Here is a 21,957-nt window from a genome sequence, read left to right on the forward strand (position 1 = left end):
CCAAGGAACCCCAGAAGAGGATCGGGGCCACACTGCTAAACCAGCTACAGTGTGGCCCCGATTTTTCTTTTTTAAACTAACCTTTAGTATATGTAAATATTTATTTTTGCTAAGGGCGTCAGATACAGCCAACACATTTCAAGGGGCATGACTTCCCCTTCTTCAGGAATTGAACGATTTGTAATACAGTCAGGAGGAAATAACACAGCACGAATGGAGGCTGGGTTGACGCTAGTTCTAATCAGTTTAACCAGCCACCTGGATCTCTGGAAGTTTAAATTTCCACCTAAAACATGTTGGCTATATATAATACTCTTAACAAATATTTTTAATGAATTTCAAAATTAGTTTTGTCCTAGGTGCTTCTAACCACACAACCAGAAATTAATTTGTTGAGCATCTGCCTAGAACTGGAACCATACATACCTTCCTTTTAACAGAAACAAACTTAATTTTGGCAATGAAAACATTTTCTTCTTTAGACTCAAATCTCTACTCTGTCCAGCACAGCCATTCTTAATCTTTTTAAACCCAAAGAAAACACTTTTAGGTCTAGGGGAACACATTTTATAAACCAATTTTTTGGGAATCAGTGGGAAGAATGTCTATAACTTCAGTGATAGCCAGTGGGAAGAATGTCCACCCCTATAGACAGCTAAAAAGATCATTGATGTCTTGCTTTTGGCTTTTTCAAGTGACATTGGCTCCAGAGCCATGCAGGTACCATCAAATGGAAGGTGAATCCCTAGCAACCCCTGGAGGAATCCTAGGGTTCCATAGAACCCTGTTTGAGAATGACTGACTGGTCCAGCACTATCCCAACCCTTTCAGATCTGGGAAAACGTGTCTCATTCCGTATTTTATCTCTCATAGGCGGAATTGCAGGGGGCATCGAAATCTGCATCACTTTCCCTACAGAGTATGTCAAGACTCAGCTTCAGTTAGATGAGAAGGCCAATCCACCCCGGTATAGGGGAATAGGTAAGAAGGTGTGATCGCATATTACAGGATTGTAGTGATGGATAAGCCCACTTACCTCTTGTGTCACCCACAGGGCACTGTGTCAAGCTTACTGTACAGGATCATGGAATCAGAGGCTTGTATCGAGGTCTTAGCTCATTGCTGTATGGATCCATTCCCAAGTCTGCAGTAAGGTATGAAATCAGTACCATGTTACTAATGAAATAACCAGGGCTTTTTTTCAGGGGGAACTTGGTGGAACTCAGTTCCACCACCTCTGGCTCAGACCCTTTGGTGCCTGCTCACCACAATCACTTGTAAACACAGAAGTCCATTTTCTGTGTTTACAAGTGACTGCTCTGCACTTTGTGTGTAACCCCCCTGAACTCTGCACTCTGTATGTAATGCAATCCTGGTATTTAATGCCCCTTTAAGACTCTCCTACTGTTTGTGAAATTTGACTGACCACACCCACTATTTGATGTGATTTGAAGGGTGTGTGTGGGGGGAGAGGTTTTGGGGGGTTGTGGTTGAGTTCCAGCACCTATTGTTTGAGGGGAAAAAAAGCCCTGGAAATAACAGACAAGGTATCTAGATTAACCGCGTAACTAAAGTAATGTGCAGGAAAAGTAAGAACCCCTCTATTTTTCTGTCATTTTAAAAACACAAATAAGTGGAAAACATACATTTGCAGAAAAAAAAAAAAATTATTTCTGGGATCATAAAGACATGTGCTTTAAAATAAAATGTAGTGGTACTAAGTGTAAAATTAAAATGACACGATTCAGCCTGTTACTAGCATTAGCAAAGCAGTATTTGTGTTTGAGTTCACTCTGTGTCATAGCTTTATTACCTGTGAATCGGGACAGGAAGTTTTTGTTAGCGATTTGTAAAGTCTCTTTTAAAAAAAAAAAAAAATAAAGAAACAAAATAACAAACCTGTCATACTTACCTGCTCTGTGCAGTTGGTTTTGCACAGAGCAGCTCGAATCCTTCTCTTCTTGGGTCCCTCGTTGCTGCTCCTGGCCCCTCCCTCCTGTCGAGTGCCTCAACAGCAAGCAGCTTGCTATGGGGGTAGCCGAGCTGCAGCTCCGTGTGTCCATTCAGACACAAAGCTGCCATTCGGCTCTGTCCCCTCTCTCCTGATTGGCTAACTGCCTTTGACAACCGCGGGAGCCAATTGCGCCGCTGCTGTGTCTCAGCCAATCAAGGGGGAGAGTCACAGATGGCTAAGGGACTTGTGGACATCGCTGGTCAGAGATGGGGCTCAGGTAAGTATTAGGGGCTGCTGGGGAGGCTGCTGCACACAGCAGTCTTTATCTTGATGCATAATGCATGAAGATAAAACCCTTGCCTTTACAATTCCTTTAAGCTAGCCATAGATGGTTAGTTTTATCTGGCTTAGCGAAAAAAAAAAAAAAAAAAATGAACGTATTCCTCCGTGCATATAAAAAGGTGCATGGAGAAATCTTGCTTCCTGGGACATTGTACTCTGACAGTGGGACCTGGCACTGCAAGAATACACTGATCAGTACAACCACTGACTGACAAATGTTTTCCAGCTTGTCTGTTTGTTCAAGCAATTAACTTCTGTTGAACGGGGATGGCCAAATTTCGATCCATCTATGGGCCAGCTTTAGTAAAGCCCATCCCAAGAAAATGCTACTGTCCAAGGGTGCCTTGGGGTGCTCCTCCATAGAGGCACCTCCCTAAAACAGGAAGTGTGTTATTGGCCAGATGAAAATAAGGGAAAACAAAGTTAAAAACTGGGAAAAAAAAATGTGGCCACCACATCAAAGCACTAGCAAGCTTGTAATATAATACCTTTTGTGTATCTTAATTGTACTGGTCGCAGGCCAAATATTCATAGAACATTAGTTAGACTTGTACCTTCAGACGATTGGACACTGGTACTGGGCACCTTCCCAATAACCTGCCCCACTTCATGAGTTCTTTGAGTCCATGGGGTTTTTTTGGTAGTGTTCTAAGGTGATGATAAACCTCTTTTTTCCTTCATAGGGAAATCACTCTTAGCTTAACTAGTTTTATTATTGTACTTTATAATTTTATCTTCAGATTCTTCAGTCAGCTCCTTATTGTTTAAAAATGCCACAGATGGAAGCAGTGCATCTGGATCAGCACATTCTCAGTAAAACCTTGGGAGCTGTACCTAGACTCCACACTGTGTAGTGGTGTAATGTTGCTTTGGGCCCTGCAATGGTGCTCACCTTAGTGCCTAGTGCAACATGTGAAGTCAGTTGCACGGTGCTATGCAGGTGCAGGGTTGTAGTCCATCCCTATTGCATCCAACCTCTGAAGACCCCTTGGGGGGGGGGGGGGGTAAGACCGGGCCACCTGTATCTCTGGCTATTACTGTAAAAGATCAGAGCTATAACTGAATTGTGTTCACTTCATTGTAAATGTTAAGTTTGGTGCTAAAACTCAACCACTCAGAGATTAGTCTTGGGGGTGGTGACCAGGTGTTGCATCACACCAGAGATTGCACACTTCTGACTATAAGGTACTAAGGCGCTTCCTCCTGCCCTTTTGACACAAGGATTGTCTGCACCAGGGTTGCAGAGTTTTCCTTCTGGACACACTGGCAGGCCCAGTCCCCCTGCAAACCAGCTCTTGCGAAAATTTCGATATGGCAGATTGCAGCAAATTGGCCTAGGAGAATAAGCAACTAATATGACCCTGTATTCTTGGCTTTAACAGAGCAGTTGCCTTCTGCTCTGCTTTTTTGTGTGGATGCATTAGAACATGTCATGAGGCAAATTTCCAGAATGGCCCCAATCTCCATTCACATGTGCAGATTCTTGTGGCTGAAAGCCTAGACAACATGAAACTGCCTTTAAAAGATGCTTCACATGTGTGTTTTTTTTTTTTTTTTTTTTTTCTTCTTTCGAGGGAAAACAGCTGTTTGGGGAAGCACTTGACCAATTAATAAAAGATGTAATGGGAGGAAAGGTTTTACTTCTACAGTGGAAGATTCCAAAACCTTCCCTCAGGAGCCCCTAATTCTGTAAAATGCAGCACCTAATTGCTCTACCCAGGCTTCAATATCCGAACCTAAGTTCAGCCCTTCCTTTCGGGAATAGACTTGGCCTACAAAGCCCAACAATCTTCCCCAAAGCCCTCTTCTCAATGAAAGGACGCCCTTACTCCTAAGAGTAGGGAAATGTCTGTTACCATTTGCCTCTCTGGGTGCCAAACCTTTGGGTAAAATTGGTGGTTTTCTACAAAATAGAATTCAAAACTCTACCCCCTTGCTGTTTTCTTCTCTCAAAGCAAACAAAATCTACCCAGGGACAATCAGATTTCCAGAATATCCTGAACCATCTCTTGTCCCAAGGAGTAGCTGTGTCAGTACCTTCACAAGGCTTAAAGCTGTTCACAGAACCAAGCCCAACAGGGGAATTCATCCTATTCTGAAATTTAAAATCCCTCAGCAAATACCTTTTTTATGTTCCAAAATTTCACTTGGAATCTGCAAGGTTGGGTATTGCCTCTCTGAAATAATGGAAATACCTGGCATCTGTAAACATCCAAGATGCATATCCCCATTTATTCTCCTCATTCGTGCTTTCTGTGCGTCGCAGTGGCAGACAGTTCCTACAAGTTTGTCATGCTGCCTTTTGGCCTATCTTCTGCTCTAAGAGTATTTACAAAGGTCCAAGCACGTCTTCTTGTCCTTCTCAGAATTTGGGGCATCCAGGTTTTCTCTAGTCGTCTGTCCAGGACAGTATAACCAGATCTTTAAAGGGCGGCTTCCATCTTTCTTCCTCAGTATTTGCGTTTCTTCCACCAGAGGAGGAGGCTAGATTGGAGCTCTCCTTTCCCTAAGCCTGGGAACTGCCCATGGTAGAAGGGGGAAGGAGATCTGCGTACCTGGTAGCATGGGTCTAAGGTGGCTGGCATCTGGCCCCCCCCCCCCGGCAAGGCTAAATGTAAGCCGGTGCCGGCGTCCTCCTCCTTGATAGCCTAGGGAGGGCTGGCGTTCCTTGTCTGGCTGCCGGAAACGATCGTGGGTCAGGTGGGGGGCGTAGGTCTCGAGTTCTGGCCTATGGAACGCAGGAGGAAGGCGGGGACTTCCGGCGCAGGACTTTTGGTTCCAGGTCACCCGGTGAGCGTGGATGATGGAGCCAGGGCAGTTTTTGGGAAAAACGCCAGCCACAGGATGTAATAGTGCTTCACCACAGACTGTCTACCTGAATGCAAGGAACGGACAGCATGGATTCAGCTGAACTAGGTGGCAGTGGAGCCAACTCACCTCAGGTAGGCGGACACAGGGATGCCAGGGACCTACGGGGCTGGGGGGGGCGGAATAATGGACTACTTATGTGGCCCATTTTTGAGGCCCCCTTCCTTTTTTTTTTTTTTTTTTTTTTTTTTTAAAGACGGGATCCAGACTAAAGAGTCTTGCGAATCCTGTCAGCGGCTGGTGGGGGTGCACATAGGTTTTGGTGAAGGACAACCTAGATTGCTAAGGTTTTATGCTGATGGTAGCTTGTCTTTTGTTTGCCTCCTTTTTTCCTCCCTTTCTTCTCTCCTTCTCTTGTCTTAGGCTCTGCCTAAAGAACTGGAGAGGTTAGGGGGGGAAGAAGAGGTGTCCGTCATGTACGTACAAATTTAAGGAAGGGTGGAACAAGCCCCTCTGTAAACCCTGTATTGACAAATTGGTTTAGAAGGAGGCCCTGTGGGGCCTGCAAGGAATTGATTTCTGGTGTTCAGAAAGAAATGGAGGCCATTAAGACAACCCCTGGCAGACTCTATTAAAGAGTGGGTGGAACCGGAGGAAAATAATAGTTTTTTTCCCCAAAAGTTTGAAGAGGAGATTCTCTTTCAGTGAGGATTCCACCTGTGTTTGCAACAAGATGCCCAAAGTAGACGCAGCCTTTTCCCAGTGCGCTAAATCAACAGACCTTGCCTTTGAGGACATGGGTGTCCTTAGGGAACCCATGGAAAAGAGGATGAAGGTACTGCTGAAAAGGTCATGGGAAGTAGCCATGACCGACCGAAAACCTGCGATGGCTACAACAATAGTGGCTCATAATTTGGAAGTCTGGCTGGACTAATTACAAGGTCATTTGGAAAGTGGGACCTCCAGGAAGGAAATTTTGGATTCTTTTCCCATGCTGCATAAGGCAGTGGACTATATGGTAGATGCATCAAACGAGTCGGTCAAGCTATCAGCAAAGACCACTGCCTTTATAAACTCATGGTTCTTGTTCCAGTGCCACAGCAAGAGGTAAACCACGGTTTCTACTGTCTTACGTTTTTGTAGTAAAGAAACCGTCGGGCAAATGCCATCTAATACTAAATGTGAAGTTACTAAACAACTGGGTAACATACAAAAAATTCTGGATGGAAACAATCTTTTTGGTAAAGTCTATTCTTCTCCCAGATTGTTTCATGGCCTCCCTTGATCTGAGGGACGCCTATCTACATGTCCCCATCCACGAGGACTCTCAAATTTTTGAGGGTAGCAATCCAGTGTGGAAGGCAGGTCTGACATTTTCAATTCAGGGCCCTACCATTTGGCCTGTCCTCATCCCCCAGGATTTTTACAAAAATCCTGGCGGAAGCACTGGCTCCCCTGAGATTGAAAAGGATATCGGTCATACCATATTTGGACGACCTTTTATTCTTTGCCCCCTCTGTGCTCCAATTACAGGGAGCTCTGCGGGTGGCCATTTCCTTTTTATAAAAACTGGGGTGGTTGATAAACAAAAGTCTAACTTAATCCCGGCACAGGTCTTACAGTACCTGGGGTTCTTGGTGAACTCGGTGACACAAAAGATCTATCTCTCAGAGGAGAAGGTAGAAAAGGTGAAGGCGACCAACTTTTTTTTCAAAACAATCTGGCAGTTTCCCTCCGCTCAGGTATGTCAGGTCTGGGTTTTCTGGTAGCAACAGTTCCTGCGGTTCCATGGGCGAGGGCCCATTTCAGGTGTCTCCAGGCCAACATCCTGAACAGCTGGGACGGAGCACAGGAATCACTAGACACAACCATCCGCCTATCTTCAAAGACCAGAAGGTCTCGGTGGTGGAGGAATGAAGAGAACCTTGTGCAGGATCTATTATGGTCTCTTCCAGTGTCCGTCTGTATCACCACTGATGCCAGTGCTTGGGACTGGGGGGCCCATTGGGGGTCAAAAATAGCCCAAGGGCACTGGGAGAAAGTACCGTCCCAAAGGTCTACCAACTGGAGGGAGTTACAGGCGATCTGGAAAGCGCTAAAAAAACATTTGCCAGAGAGCTGAAAGGTCACCACGTACAGGTCCTCTCGGACAGTGTGGTAGCAGTGTCTTATTTAAACAAGCAAGGGGGAACAGGATGTCCGTCCTTAGTCAGACTAACGAGTATCATCTTGTTTTGGGCCGAGAGAAATCTGAAATCTGTATCTGCAGTCCATCTGAGAAGAGCGGACAACCACCTGGACTTTCTGAGCCGACACCAAGTGTACGAGTCAGAATGGTCACTAAACACCAAGATCTTCCAGCTAATAGTGGAGAAATTAGGTCTCCCAGAGGTGGACTTGTTCACTAACAGAGCAAATGCCCAGGTTCCGGTGTACACTGGAAAGAGAAGCAGGGGCCAAAAGGATAGACTCCTTGGCCCAGAGGTGGGCCTTTCCCCCGTTCAAACCTATTCCTCTGGTTCTCAGGAAATTTCAAGAATGGACCATATTGGCTGAAAAGGCCGTGGTTTTCCACATTGTTACGCCTGCCAGAGGAGCCTCCCCTCATGCTGCCCGAGAGGAAGGATCTCCTGTCCCAGGGCCCAGTTCTGTTACCAAGAATACAGAATCTAAAATTATCAGCTTGGTTTCTGAAGAAAGCCTCCTGAAGTCTAAGGGGCTCTCGGACAGGGTGGTACACACAATTCTTTCTAGTAGAAAGAAGGTAACCCAAGCGATTTTTGTTAATATTTGGAATATTTTTTGTTCCTGGTTAGATACCAAGAAGGTGTCTGCAGGTATTCCGGTCATCTTGGAGTTTTTACAAGATGGCGCGGATCAAGGACTGGCCATTAGCGCATTAAAAGTGCAGGTTTCGGCCTTGTCTGGGTTTTTTTTTTTTTTTGAGCAATCCCTGGCATTAGACCCGCTAGTTAGCAGGTTCTTTAAGTGGTTAGCCAGAATTAGACCTGTTCCGTTTAAGATTTTGCCAAAATGGGACCTGTCAACAGTACTACAGGGTTGGATAAAATGGTCACAGGAAGAAAAGCTGTCCTTTTTAAAATTGGTCATGCTCAAAACTGTTTTCTTAGTGGCCATATCCACAGCTAGACGCATTAGCGAGCTTCAGGTGCTTTCCATTAAAGAGCCTTTTTTGCAAGTATTTGAAGACAGGCTGGTGCTACGCACAGACCTAGGCTTTTTGCCTAAAGTAGTGAGGAAATTCCATAGAACTCAGGAAATTATTTTGCCATCATTCTGTGGGTCACCCACCAATCCAAAGGAGATAGCATTCCACCAACTGGATGTGAGAGCCTGTGTTTTACGGTATCTGGAAATGTCAGAGCATTCGAAAATCCAGTGCTCTATTTTACATGCTGGAAAAAAATTGGGGCCCCAAGCTTCAAAAACACAATCGCAAGCTGGATCAAATAAACAAGGTATTGTGGAAGCCTACAAAATTATGAAAAAGTAATGTCCCTTTTCCCCCATGGCTCACTCCACACGTGCACTATTGGCTTCTTGGGCGGCGCGAGCTGGAGCGACACAAGAACAAATCTGTCGAGCGGCAACATGGTCAAACTACTCGACTTTCATGAAGCGCTATAGATTGGACCTTATCTCAGCGCAAGACCAAGCGTTTGAGAGCAAAGGGATTCCCTCCCTATATGCTGTTATAACTTTGGACAAGTGTTTATTTGTTTCAGAAGCCGTTCCGGGGAAGTTCTCGGTTAAAGACTGAGGAAGAGAGACTGAAGCCGCCCTTTTAAAGATTGTGTGTGTGTGTGTGTGTTTGTTTTTGTTTTTTTTTTTTTTTTTGGTTTTCTTGACAATGGGGAAATTATTCCTTATTTATCACTGGAAAGTGATAACAGATTCTAGTCTTTCAGGCTGGGGAGGAGTGTTCCAGTCCCTCATAGTACAGGGAACATGGTCACCTGTGGAAACCAAGTTCTCTATCAACATCCTGGGCATCCAGAGTTATAAATATGGCTCTGCAAAACTTGATACCTCTGTCATCAGGGTGCCATGCCACTACTGTGGCTTACATCAACCACCAAGGGGGCACCAGGAGTCATGCAGCCCTGAAGAAAGAAAACCAGATAATCTCATGGACACAAATTTGCTGTCCAGCGATCTCTGTGGTCCTCATCCCAGCAGTCGACAACTGGAAAGTATCCCCCTTCAAAACCCTTCAAAAATCCACTACCTGGATCAGTGAAGTGGGCTGGCACCCAGATTTACCAATAAACTACCTCTGTCTGTGGCAAGGTCTGTCCCTGGCCTTCCCCCAACAGATCAGACCTGCTGTCTCAGGTCCCTCTATTCCATCCTGCTTCTAAGTCTCTGGTTTTAACAGCATGGCTGTTGAAGCCCAGGTCTTAAGAGACAGGGGTTTCCAAGTCTGTCATTCCTACCTTGCTAAAAGCAAGAAAAGCCACTTACAGAAAGATCTACTATCCAAACCAACAATCCTTTCTTTGCCTTGTGTGAACACAGGCACTCAAGTCCTAAAAATTACTCTTTGCCTCGCATTCTGGCCTTCCTACAATCGGGTGTTGACCAGAATTTGGCCTTAAGTAATCTGAAAGGACAAGTCTGAGCCTTATCCATTCTTTTTCAAAAGCCTCTGACTTCTTCCTCCCATTTCATAAACTTCATTCAAGGTGTATCTTACATGGCCCCCATTACAGTACCCTGGGATCTGAATTTGGTTCTCTGCCCTGCAGAAACCATCCCAGTGGGCATGCCCTAGCAAGTTTTTTTGCCACTGTCCAATCACCTGAAGGTATGGGCCTATAACCTAGGGTCTAAGAATTCTTTGTCTGTGTCCTGCACTGTACATTTACAGGTAAATCAAAATTCCTCTTTTTAGGTTTAAATACAATGTAGAGCTTCAGTCCGGAATATAAATTTTAATGAATGCCAGAATCTGTACCATGTACGTACATGTCCTTGTAACTTCCTGTTCACTAAATTGAAATCTCAAACCAAGTTTTCAGCCTTCTGAGTAAACTTTTTGTGAACTACAGAAGATCACAAGATAAGTGTGGGAAGTGCTCTGCGGTCAAATTCAGGATAACCGCCTAGGGTGATAACTATGTATTCTCCACGGATACATTACAACAAGTGAGCATTGTTGCCCTAGGACAAGTGTGTACTAGAGGTAGAATTACCAGGTGAAAATAAAGAGCCTAAAGAAAACTGATGTGCCGATACATCATCTAAAGACTGATGAGCTGTAAAGTAAATTTTTTTTTTTTTTCTAGCGTTTTAGATGCACATCAAGGAAAACAGAATTGCACTGGGATGGGTACAGATGAACCCTGATAGTTTTTTGTAGACTTGAGGTTTTTCCCTTTTTTACATTTTGGGTGCACTTGGAAAAGAACCAGTAAGGGTTCGTTTACACATGTGTCGATACCATGTGTTTTTTATGGTGTATTTATTGAGCATTTCTAAAGTTCCATAACCATTCGTCAATGCCTGCCATGAATATTACAGTGCCAGCACACAGTGCTGTTCACACGGAGCAGTAGCATTGTGTTAAAATGAACCCCTTCAGAAGCTTTTTTTCCCCCTTCAAAACCAAGGAATTTTTTGCTATTCAACGCTGTTACTTTAACTGGAAATTGCTCGGTCATGCAACACTGAGCCCAAATGACATTTATAGCTTGTCAACCACTTCCATTGATTTCAGTGGTGATGCTCTATAACCACACCCAACCACACCTAGAGCATTTGAGGTGTTGGTGAAGCATTTATAAAGTGTTATCTGGGTATTTAGAGGTAAGAAAGGGGAGGCTCAGATATGCCAGAATGCACTGGGAAGTAGCAAACAAGGACAGAGCAGCTCCCATCACCTCTTGGTTGTAACAGAACAGCTGTGTGGTAACTCAATTTTGCCTGCACACATAAGCAAATAATCAAGACAGCCAGTAATACTGACAGTGGCAGTTAGATGCAGAGGCATTGAGCATTTGTCAGTGGCAAAGCTTTTTGTGTCGGCAAAAGAGTGTCCGTACATGGAAGGGACAGTGTCAGCAAGTGTCATGAAGGCTGATCTTAATCAGTGCTCATAGATGGAACAGCACCCTAAATTTATACAACCCAAGCTATTGTGATGCATACAAAAAACAAACGATCTGGCAACAAGTCACCAAACAAGTATTCTCCTTAGACTGCCTCCAGGGAGCAGAAGAGCAATGGTGAGTATGATTACATGGCAGCTGTTTTTTCATTTTTATATAATTTTTATTTTTAATCTATCCAAATTGCATATCAAATTGGATCACTTCCCTTTTTAAGCACTTCCCACCAGAAAAACAGCGCTCCCACGGGCATTTATCGAGCATTCTTGAAGCGTTTTTTTCACTCTTCATAAACGCAACATAACCACATCATAAATGTCATCATAGGAGTATTAATGAGCATTGCTTCGTTCTTCATAATCAACACGTGAGCCCTTAGAAAGGCCTAATGTTCACTCATACTGTATATGTTCATATGGAACCATATCGAAACCTCATATCGCAGCCTCTAATGAGAGAAATCTTCTGTTCAGGTTCGGTACATTTGAGTTCCTGAGTAATTATGCAAGAAGTGCTTCAGGAAAATTAGATGGAAGAGCCAGCTTCATGTGTGGGTTAGGGGCAGGTGTTGCAGAGGCTATTTTGATTGTCTGTCCAATGGAAACTATCAAGGTATGTAATCGTATGATCTGTCTATATTTGCTAGCCATACAAATCGGCCTCCTGTTAATTTTAAGTTTGAAATGCTTTCTTTTCTTTTCTTTTCTTTTCTTTTTCTTTTCTTTTCTTTTCTTTTCTTTTCTTTTCTTTTCTTTTCTTTTCTTTTCTTTTCTTTTCTTTTCTTTTCTTTTCTTTTCTTTTCTTTTCTTTTCTTTTCTTTTCTTTTCTTTTCTTTTCTTTTCTTTTCTTTTCTTTTCTTTTCTTTTCTTTTCTTTTCTTTTCTTTTCTTCCTTCAAAAACTGTCACATCTATATTGTCTGCACATGGGATAGTGGTGCAACAGCTTTGTGCCACATCAAAAGAAAGCAGGATCGACAGGTTCAAAGGGGTAACAAGTGTAGATACTTAGGTGCCCAGCAGATATCTTTTAATGAGACTATGGGGTTGATTTATTAAAACTGGAGAGTATAAAATCTGATGCAGCTCTGCATAGAAACCAATCAACTTCCAGGATTGAGCAAGCTAAAGTTAGACGCTGGCTACCATGCACAGCTGCACCAGATTCACAGTGCTCCAGCTTTTGTAAATGTCCCACTACATTTCTTCTTTAGCCATTTTCAAATTGGCTTTTAGTATTGTAGTGTGTGGGCGTCTTCAGATAATGAGAAAATAGTTTGAAGTCTAATGAGAAACAATATCTAGTTGATGCAGAGGGACAGTAGTAACAGTGATATTCAGTTGGAGGTAGGGTGTGTTAGGCTAAACCATTTGCCAGCTTCATATATCTTTAGGGCCTCCAGTAGTGAGATCTCCCTTCCACATTTCCTAGCCTAATCCTGCCCACTTTAGAGTGTTCCCACTTATTGTGATGTTGTATCCATAATCCAATAAAATCCCACAAGCATGGTACCCCTCTGCAGTGGAGATTGTAGGCATGTTGACCTGAGAACTGAAACTTAAAGCTGACCTAAACCCTGCAAAATGTTCCCCCTCCACCTTCTAATGATGTCAGGTTTTCAACCTCTAATGGCCAGCAGAGGATGTCATCCCTCGCATAGGAGTCCATCATTCTGGCACAGCTGGAGTGTCTAAGCTGTACATATGTCCTTTTGCAGCTGTTGGCTTGTAGTTCCCAATGAACTACCACGGTACTGTGGAATACAGTGTCAGTGTATCTGCTTGCCTGTATAGGATGTACTGGCACACAGATACACTGAGAGACCTGCATGGCACCAGCGATCTGCTGATTGCAAGTGCAATGCCTTACAGACTCCAAAGAAAAATTATTTTACCTGCAAAAAAAATGTGCTTTTATTTTCTAAAAAATTAACTTATCCTTGAAGAGCTGCCTGCTCGCATTTTTATTTTATTTATTTATTTTTTTAAGTTTCAATTTTAGTTCCACTTTCTCTGAAAAAAAATGCTCAGCATCTAAGAACTGACTTGTCTTTCAGTGGAGCAATCCTTTGACTGTCAGAATCTTATTAGCTTCTCTTTATTCCAATGAAAAACAAGTTGTTCATTTGAAGCCTTTTATGCCTGTTTCAGGTAAAATTCATCCATGATCAGGCCTCATCTACGCCAAGGTATCGTGGGTTCTACCATGGAGTACGGGAGATCATTCGAGAGCAAGGTAACTACCATGATTACAGATATCTAAGAAATGATTGCTGTGGAGTGATTCCCAACTAGAATAATCTTAAACTAGTGCATTCAAAAAATATACATTTTAGTAATGGAGGCCCATTATATAATTGGTTTTATAAGTAGGTCTGCTTTGTTTTTTTACAACTGTGACATTATTACTATATTTAATAAGATTTTTTTTTTTTTTTTTACCTTTCTAACTAATTTTCCTTTTCTCAATCACTATACCATTTAAAAAAAAAAAATAAAAAAGTAGGCATCGGAAACCAAACTATAGTTGCTAGCAGGCCATTTTTCAGAGAATATCACAAACTTTTCTTTCACTCTTGGTTAGTGTTTGGCTGAAGCCATTTATTATCAATCAACTGTGTTTACTCTTTAAATCATAATGAGAACAGAAACTAGCCAAATTACCCTAATCAAAAGTTTTCACACCCTGGTGATTTTGGCCTGATAACATGCACACAAGTTGACACAATATTGTGTGTCAATGAGTTTCTGGACTCCTGACAGACCCTTGCATCTTTCATCCAGTGCTGCACTGACGTTTCTGGATTCTGAGTTATGGGGAAAGCAAAAGAATTGTCAAAGGATCTGCAGGAAAAGGTAGATGACGTGAATAAAACAGGAAAGAGGATATATAAAAAATATCCAAGGAATTAAGAATGCCAATCCGCAGTGTTCAAACTCTAATCAACAAGTGGAAAATGAGGGGTTCTGTTGAAACCAAACCACAGTCAGGTAGAACAACTAAAATTTCAGCCACAACTGCCAGGAAAATTGTTTGGTAAGCAAAGAAAAACCCATTTCAGGTGAAATACAGGACTCTCTGAAAACATGTGGTGTGGCTGTTTCAAGATGCACAATGAGGCACTTGAAGAAAGATGGGCTGCATTTTTGAGTCGCCAGAAGAAAGCCATTACTAAACAAATGCCACAAAGTATCCGGCTTACAATACGCCAAACGGCACAGAGACAAGCCTCAAACCTTTTGACACAATTCTACAAACAATACCCCATAATGACAACGTGAAAGAAGTTTGTTTTGAAATCTTTGCAAATTTTAAAAAATGAAAAAAATCACATGTACATAAGTATTCACAGCCTTTATCATGACACTCAAAATTGAGCTCAGGTGCATCCTGTTTCCACTGATCATCCTTGAGATGTTTCTACAACTTGATGGAGAAGTGGTAATCTCAGTTGATTGGGCATGATTTGGAAAGGCACGCACCTGTCTATATAAGGTCCCACAGTTAACCAAACCGTATAGTCCAAGGAATTTTCTGTAGAGCTCTGAGACCGGATTATATCGTGGCACAGATCTGGGGAAGGGTACAGAAAATTTTCTGCAGCATTGAAGGTCCCAATGAGCACAGTGGCCTTCATCCGTAAATGGAAGAAGTTTGTTTCTATTTACCCAGTTCCGGAACAGCTGCCGCAGTTGTACTGCGGCAGGTTGGCTCGGCTGGGCGAAGCATTGTAGCTGTACGTCGTCACGTGCGTCCGATTCTGCGTGGTTCTGAAGCGATTCCGATCAGGCCCAGGCTAATGATTTCTGGCCTGTACCTGCCGATCGGTCCTGACAAATGAAACCTTCCCCTGCCTGTGTAAGTGTAAACACAGGCAGGGGAAGTGATGTCATCTCCCCTCACGGATCTCTTTTCTGTTCCAGAGAGGAGAGAAGACATCTCAGAGTTAGTTGCACCAACACTACACTGACACAGTACACATAGGCACACTTGTCACCCCCCCCCCCCCCCCAGTTAACCCCTTTACTCCCTGTCACTGTGTCACCCAGTGCAATGTTCATATTTTTTTTTTTTTTTTTTTTTTTTATCACTGCACTGGTGATAAGTGCTAATAGTGCTAACGCCCACGCATGCACCATACACCTCCCTTAGTAGTATAGTGTCTGAACGGATTAAGATCTGATCAGATCTATACTGGTTTAGGGTTCCCAAAAACGCAGTGTTAGCGGGATCAGCCCAGATACCTGCTAGCACCTGTGTTTAGCCCCTCCTCCCAGCCCACCCGAGTGCAGTATCAATCGATCACTGTCACTTAACCTCCCTGGCGGTATGATTATGTCAGATTAACAGCGGTACAATTATTTTGCATAGAAACTTGGCGTTTTTATATTGTAGGCCTGTAATTCTTAGCAATAACACACTTATATCTGTCCACCAAGAGTCTAGTAGATATCCCGGGTGTGATGAAGTTTGAAACACAAAATCATAAATTATAATATAATAAATATAAATAATTTATAAGAAATAATAATATAATAATAAAATTAAATTTCCCCAAGATTCACGATCGCTCAATTCTGTAAGTGTTCTAATTTACTATCACTGTTTTCTAGCTGGTCTAAAACCACTTTTGATGTAAAGGGACACTTTTTTTGGTTGCTATGGACTATCTCCAGTTTCCAGGCAGAAAGAAAAGTATATATCATATAAAACTGCATGCAGGGCATTGGACAAAGCACTGGGGACAAAAGGGATGTGAAATGATTTCATACAATAATGTAATCTGTAAGATTACAGTGTACTGTATGTGTTATGAGTTTTCACTTTTTTTTTAATTTGCCACCAGGCTCCGCCCCCGTGCGTTGCGACGCTCGCAGGGAACGGAGCCCGGCACACAGGACATCGGGATGGAGGACACAGCCCAATGACACAGCAGGGAACATCGCAGGATCCTAGGGAAAGGTAAGTAACCTCTTCCAGGATCCTGCAATGCAATCCCGAGCTCGGGGTTACCACTAATGGTGCTGAAATTTAACCCCGAGCCACTCTCAGGAATACTTTCAGGGAGGCTACACACAACTGCAGCATTCGCTGCAGGCCTGATCACTGCGAACGCTAACAGTTTTTGTTGGTAGCATTTGAAGCCGTCGCTGTCATTAACCACTTCAGCCCCGGAAGGATTTACCCCCTTCCTGACCAGAGCACTTTTTACAATTTGGCACTGCGTCGCTTTAACTGCTAATTGCGCGGTCATGCAATGCTGTACCCAAACGAAATTAGCGTCCTTTTCTTCCCACAAATAGAGCTTTCTTTTGATGGTATTTGATCACCTCTGCCGTTTTTATTTTTTGCGCTATACACGGAAAAAGACCGAAAATTTTGAAAAAAATTGATATTTTCTACTTTTTGTTCTAAAAAAAACCCAATAAACTCAATTTTAGTCATACATTTAGGCCAAAATGTATTCGGCCACATGTCTTTGGTAAAAAAAAATGTCAATAAGTGTATATTTATTGGTTTGCGCAAAAGTTATAGCGCCTACAAACTAGGGTACATTTTCTGTAATTTACACAGCCTTTAATTTATGACTGCCTATGTCGTTTCTTGAGGTGCTAAAATGGCAGGGCAGTACAAAACCCCCACAAATTACCCCATTTTGGAAAGTAGACACCCCAAGGAAATTGCTGAGAGGCATGTTGAGCCCATTGAATATTAATTTTTTTTGTCCCAAGTGATTAATGACAAAAAAAAAAAAAAATTACAAAAAGTTGTCACTAAATGATATATTACTCACACAGGCCATGGGCATATGTGGAATTGCACCCCAAAATACATTTAGCTTCTTCTCCTGAGTATGGGGATACCACATGTATGGGACTTTTTAGAAGCCTAGCCGCGTACGGGGCCCCGAAAACCAATCACTGCCTTCAGGATTTCTAAGGGCGTACATTTTTTATTTTACTCTTCACTGCCTATCACAGTTTCGGAGGCCATGGAATGCCCAGGTGGCACAAACCCCCCCCCCCCAAATGACCCCATTTTGGAAAGTAGATACCCCAAGCTATTTGCTGAGAGGCATGGCGAGTATTTTGCAGCTCTCATTTGTTTTTGAAAATAAAGAAAGACAAGAAAAAAAATTTTTTTTTTTTCAATTTTCAAAACTTTGTGACAAAAAGTGAGGTCTGCAAAATACTCACTATACCTCTCAGCAAATAGCTTGGGATGTCTACTTTCCAAAATGGGGTCATTTGGGGGGGGGGGGGGTTTTGCAAGAAAATTACTTTGAACCCCCAAACATTATATATTTTTTAAAGCAAATGCCCTACAGATTAAAATGGTGGGTGTTTCATTTTTTTTTTTCACACAGTATTTGCGCAGCGATTTTTCAAACGCATTTTTTGAGGGAAAAACACACTTTTTTAAATTTTAATGCACTAAAACACACTATATTGCCCAAATGTTTGATGAAATAAAAAAGATGATCTTAGGCCGAGTACATGGATACCAAACATGACATGCTTTAAAATTGCGCACAAACGCGCAGTGGCGACAAACTAAATACATTTTTAAAAGCCTTTACAGGTTACCACTTTAGATTTACAGAGGAGGTCTACTGCTAAAATTACTGCCCTCGATCTGACCTTCGCGGTGATACCTCACATGCATGGTGCAATTGCTGTTTACATTTGACGCCAGACCGACGCTCGCGTTTGCCTTAGCGCGAGAGCAGGGGGGACAGGGGTGCTTTTTTTTTTTTTTTTTTTTTTTTTTTTATTTATTTATTTATTTATTTATTTTTTTGCTTTTTTATCTTATTTTTAAACTGTTCCTTTTTTTTTTTTTTTTTTTTTTTTTTTAAATCATTTTTATTGTTATCTCAGGGAATGTAAATATCCCCTATCATAGCAATAGGTGGTGACAGGTACTCTTTTTTTGAAAAAATTGGGGTCTATTAGACCCTAGATTTCTCCTCTGCCCTCAAAGCATCTGACCACACCAAGATCGGTGTGATAAAATGCTTTCCCAATTTCCCAATGGCGCTGTTTACATCCGGCGAAATCTAAGTCATGAAATGCTCGTAGCTTCCGGTTTCTTAGGCCATAGAGATGTTTGGAGCCACTCTGGTCTCTGATCAGCTCTATGGTCAGCTGGCTGAATCACCGGCTGCATTCTCAGGTTCTCTGTTGAGACAGGAGAGCCAGAGAAAAACACGGAAGACGGGGGGGGGGGGGCATTCCCTCCCACTGCTTGTAAAAACAGTCTAGAGGCTAATTAGCCGCTAGGATTGCTTTTACATGAAAGCCGACCGCTGGCTGAAAAGAATGATACCAAGATGATACCTAAACCTGCAGGCATCATGCTGGTATAACCACTCAAAGTCGTGAATGGCGTACCTGAAGACAAAAAAATGGTTAACAATAAAGCACAGTAAACGGTAAAGTATAAAAAATTGCAGACCTGAAAAACAAACATGATAAAACATAATAACAATAAAACATTGCAGAATAGAATACAGTAAAAAAGAGCAGAACAATAGAGAGAATAGAGAGAGAGAGAACAATAAAACGACAGCTATTTTTTTTTTTATTTTATATTTTTGTATGTGTTGTGTTTTTTTTTTTTTTTTTGTAACTAACTTTTATAACTGTAACCGGTTCCAGGTTCGGGTCTCTCAAAATGTGATGGCATCTTGGGAGACCCTGTGAAAGTGTGCCTAGTCTGTGCAATGCTGTACCCTACGCTAATACTCAACTAGTGAATGGTAGCGTTCAAAACATTCACCAATGCAAAGACCAGGATTGTCAGGACAGGAGAGACAATAATAGCGGGTGTCACGCCTATATCCGCGCTTGCTGCCCTTTTTTGGGGGGATTCGTTGGGTAGGGGTACTCGGGAGGACATAAAGAAAATGCCTCTCATGCAGCCGACTGCATTTGGTTGGGGATGTGAATGGGGGAAGTACGGGCACTGCAGAATGGTCGGTTCCCAATTAGGATTGGCGAATGCAGCAGGAAGGGCATTATGGGCACGACGGGCCTGTGTTTGTCTTTTTGGTGGCAGCGGGACACTACTTGTGCTTGCCACCTCACCAGCTTGAACTGCACTTATGGGACTCGCCACGTCACCAAGTGTTACTGCAGTGCTGGTTTGACTACGACCGGGGTGTACTAGGCCGCTGGTGCTTGCCAGTTCACCAAAACGCTACCAAAAAAACTGTTAGCGATCGCAGGGATCAGGCCTGACTCTGCGAACGCTGCAGTTATGCGTTTAGCGTTTTGTAAGTGACAGTGATCGATCGATACTGCACTTGGGTGGGCTGGGCTGGGCCGGGCGGAGGGGCAAAACGCAGGTGCTAGCAGATATCTGGGCTGATCCCGCTAACACTGCGTTTTTGGGAACCCTAAACTGCTGGGGATGCTAGTATAGATCTGATCAGATCAGATATTGATGCGTTCAGATACTATACCACTAAGGGAGGCGTATGCTGCGTGCGTGGGTGTTAGTGGTACTGGCGCTAATCTGACGCTGCCTGGGGCGACGCATATCACCGCCGGGCGATCAGGGGGCTAAACCTTTATTCGGTAATAAACGGCGGGTGCCCTGACACTATGAAAAATAAACCAACTAACCAGCGTCGCCCGTAACAGTTATACGGTGAACAGTGGTGAAAGGGTTAACTAGGGGGCAATCAAGGGGTTAAAACATTTATTAGATAGTATATGGGGGTCCCTGTCGCTATAAAATGCTGACGGCGAACCTAAATATTTACGTTCCTAACTAGCGTCACCAGCGACACTAATACAGCGATCAGAAAAATGATCGCTTAGCGACACTGGTGACAGGGGGTGATCAAGGGGTTAAAAATTTATTAGGGGGGGTTAGGGGGGTACCGTAGACCTAAAGGGGGTAACACTCACTGTCCTACCACAGTAACTGTCACTAACTGACACCATGCAGTAATCATAAAAAAAAAAAAAAAAAACTGCTGGTGTCAGTTTGTGACAGGGAGGGGGGAGGGGTGATTGGGGGGGGATCGGGGGGTGTTTTGTGTGCCTGGCATGTTCTACTGTGTGTGTGTGTGAGTGTTGGTGCACTTACATGTCTTCTCTCCTCGGCGCTAGAACGGAAACTGCCGAGCCGAGGAGAGATGACATCACATCCTCTGCCTGTGTGTACTATACACAGGCAGGGGATGTTCCTCATTGGCTGGGAGCGATCGCGAGGGGGGGGCCACGATCGGATGGTCTCCCCCTTGTCTCCCCCTTGTCTCTCATCGCTCCTAGCCAAATGCCGACCGCCGCTGGCACCGGGGGGGGGGGGGGGGGGTCCGATCGGACCCCCCGCCCGCGGGAAGGCAATCACGTATGGGTACGTGATTTTGCCTGCCCGTGCCATTCTGCTCACGTATATATGCGTAAGGCGGTCGGCAAGTGGTTAAGGTGCTTTTTTTTTTTCCCCCTCCCTGTGAGTCTCACTAGTGTACCAGTAAATTTAGAGGCCAAAATGTCCAATCAAAGGTACACTAGTAAAGAGGCCTACAGGTTTCTGAACCTGACAGATGAGTCACCCATCTGTCAGATTCAGGCTCAGAACATGAACCAGTAGACAGCAGTGGCACCCTGACAGATAGCTCTGATGACGGAGTAGTGGTCCCTGCCAAGGACAGGAATACCCGACCCCGTTCTTCTGCTGTTGTTGAGGTGCAAGAACTGCCAGGCTCCCGTATGGAGCAGGGAGCCACTACTGGTGCCGCTTATCCTTCTGGTGAACTGGCAAGAACCAGCGGCCTAGTACATCCTGGTCATAGTCAAATTAGAACTGCAGTATCACGTGGTGACGTGGCGAAGTCCCATAAGTGCAGTTCAAGCTGGGGAGGTGGCTAGCACAACTATTGTCCCGCAGCCACCAAGAAGACGACAAACACAGGCCCGTCGAGCCCATAGTGCCCTTCCTGCTGCATTTGCCAATCTGAATTGGGAGCCCACCACTTCTGCAGCACCCGTACTTCCCCCATTTACTGGCCAACCCGGAATTCGTGTGGAAACAGTTGATTTTACGTCACTTGATTTGTATTTGCTGTTTTTCATGGAAGATCTTTATAGATCTATTGTGGACCAAAGCAATTTGTATGCTGGTCAATTCATCGCCGCTCATCCCCAGATGATCCTTGCCAGAGATTGGAGACCTATTACGGTCTCCGAATTTAGGACCTTTCTGGGCCTATCCCTCCTCATGGGTATTACTAAAAAGAGTGAGTTGCGGTCCTATTGGTCCACTGACCCAATTCACTATATGCCCATGTTCTCTGCCTCCATGACCAGGACACGATACAAGCATATCTTACGGTTCATGCATTTCAATGACAATGAACTCTGTTGTCCTCGGAGTGACCCTGGATACAATCGGCTCCACAAAATGCTGCCCCTCATAAAAAACTTCAACCAGCAGTTTGCAGCCTTGTTTACTCCTGAACAAGTTGTCTGCGTTGATGAGCCCCTGATTACGTTTTCTGGCCGCTTGTCTATCAAATAGTATCTTCCCAGCAAGCATGCCAGATATGGGGTCAAGATGTATAAGCTCTGTGACAGGACCACAGGCTATACATACAGTTTTCTGGTTTACGAGGGAAGAGATAGTCACATAGAGCCGGAGAACTGCCCAGACTACATAGGGAGCACTGGTAAGATTGTGTGGGACTTGGTGTCACCCTTATTCAGAAAGGG

At 43.6% G+C, this 21,957-nt stretch overlaps 1 protein-coding gene across 1 annotated transcript in view; it reads left to right on the top strand.

Annotated features, from left to right (window-relative positions):
• LOC141128937 (tricarboxylate transport protein, mitochondrial-like) overlaps window positions 1-21,957 on the top strand; it is a 59,432-nt gene that overhangs the window by 23,672 nt on the left and 13,803 nt on the right. The window contains exons 2-5 of the mRNA XM_073616596.1: window positions 874-981; window positions 1,055-1,154; window positions 11,709-11,847; window positions 13,384-13,468. Coding sequence (XP_073472697.1) covers window positions 874-981; window positions 1,055-1,154; window positions 11,709-11,847; window positions 13,384-13,468 — 432 coding nt within the window. The remainder of the gene's footprint in view (window positions 1-873; window positions 982-1,054; window positions 1,155-11,708; window positions 11,848-13,383; window positions 13,469-21,957) is intronic.

Source organism: Aquarana catesbeiana, linkage group LG02 (genome assembly GCF_042186555.1).
Source record: "Aquarana catesbeiana isolate 2022-GZ linkage group LG02, ASM4218655v1, whole genome shotgun sequence".
NCBI lineage: Eukaryota > Metazoa > Chordata > Amphibia > Anura > Ranidae > Aquarana > Aquarana catesbeiana.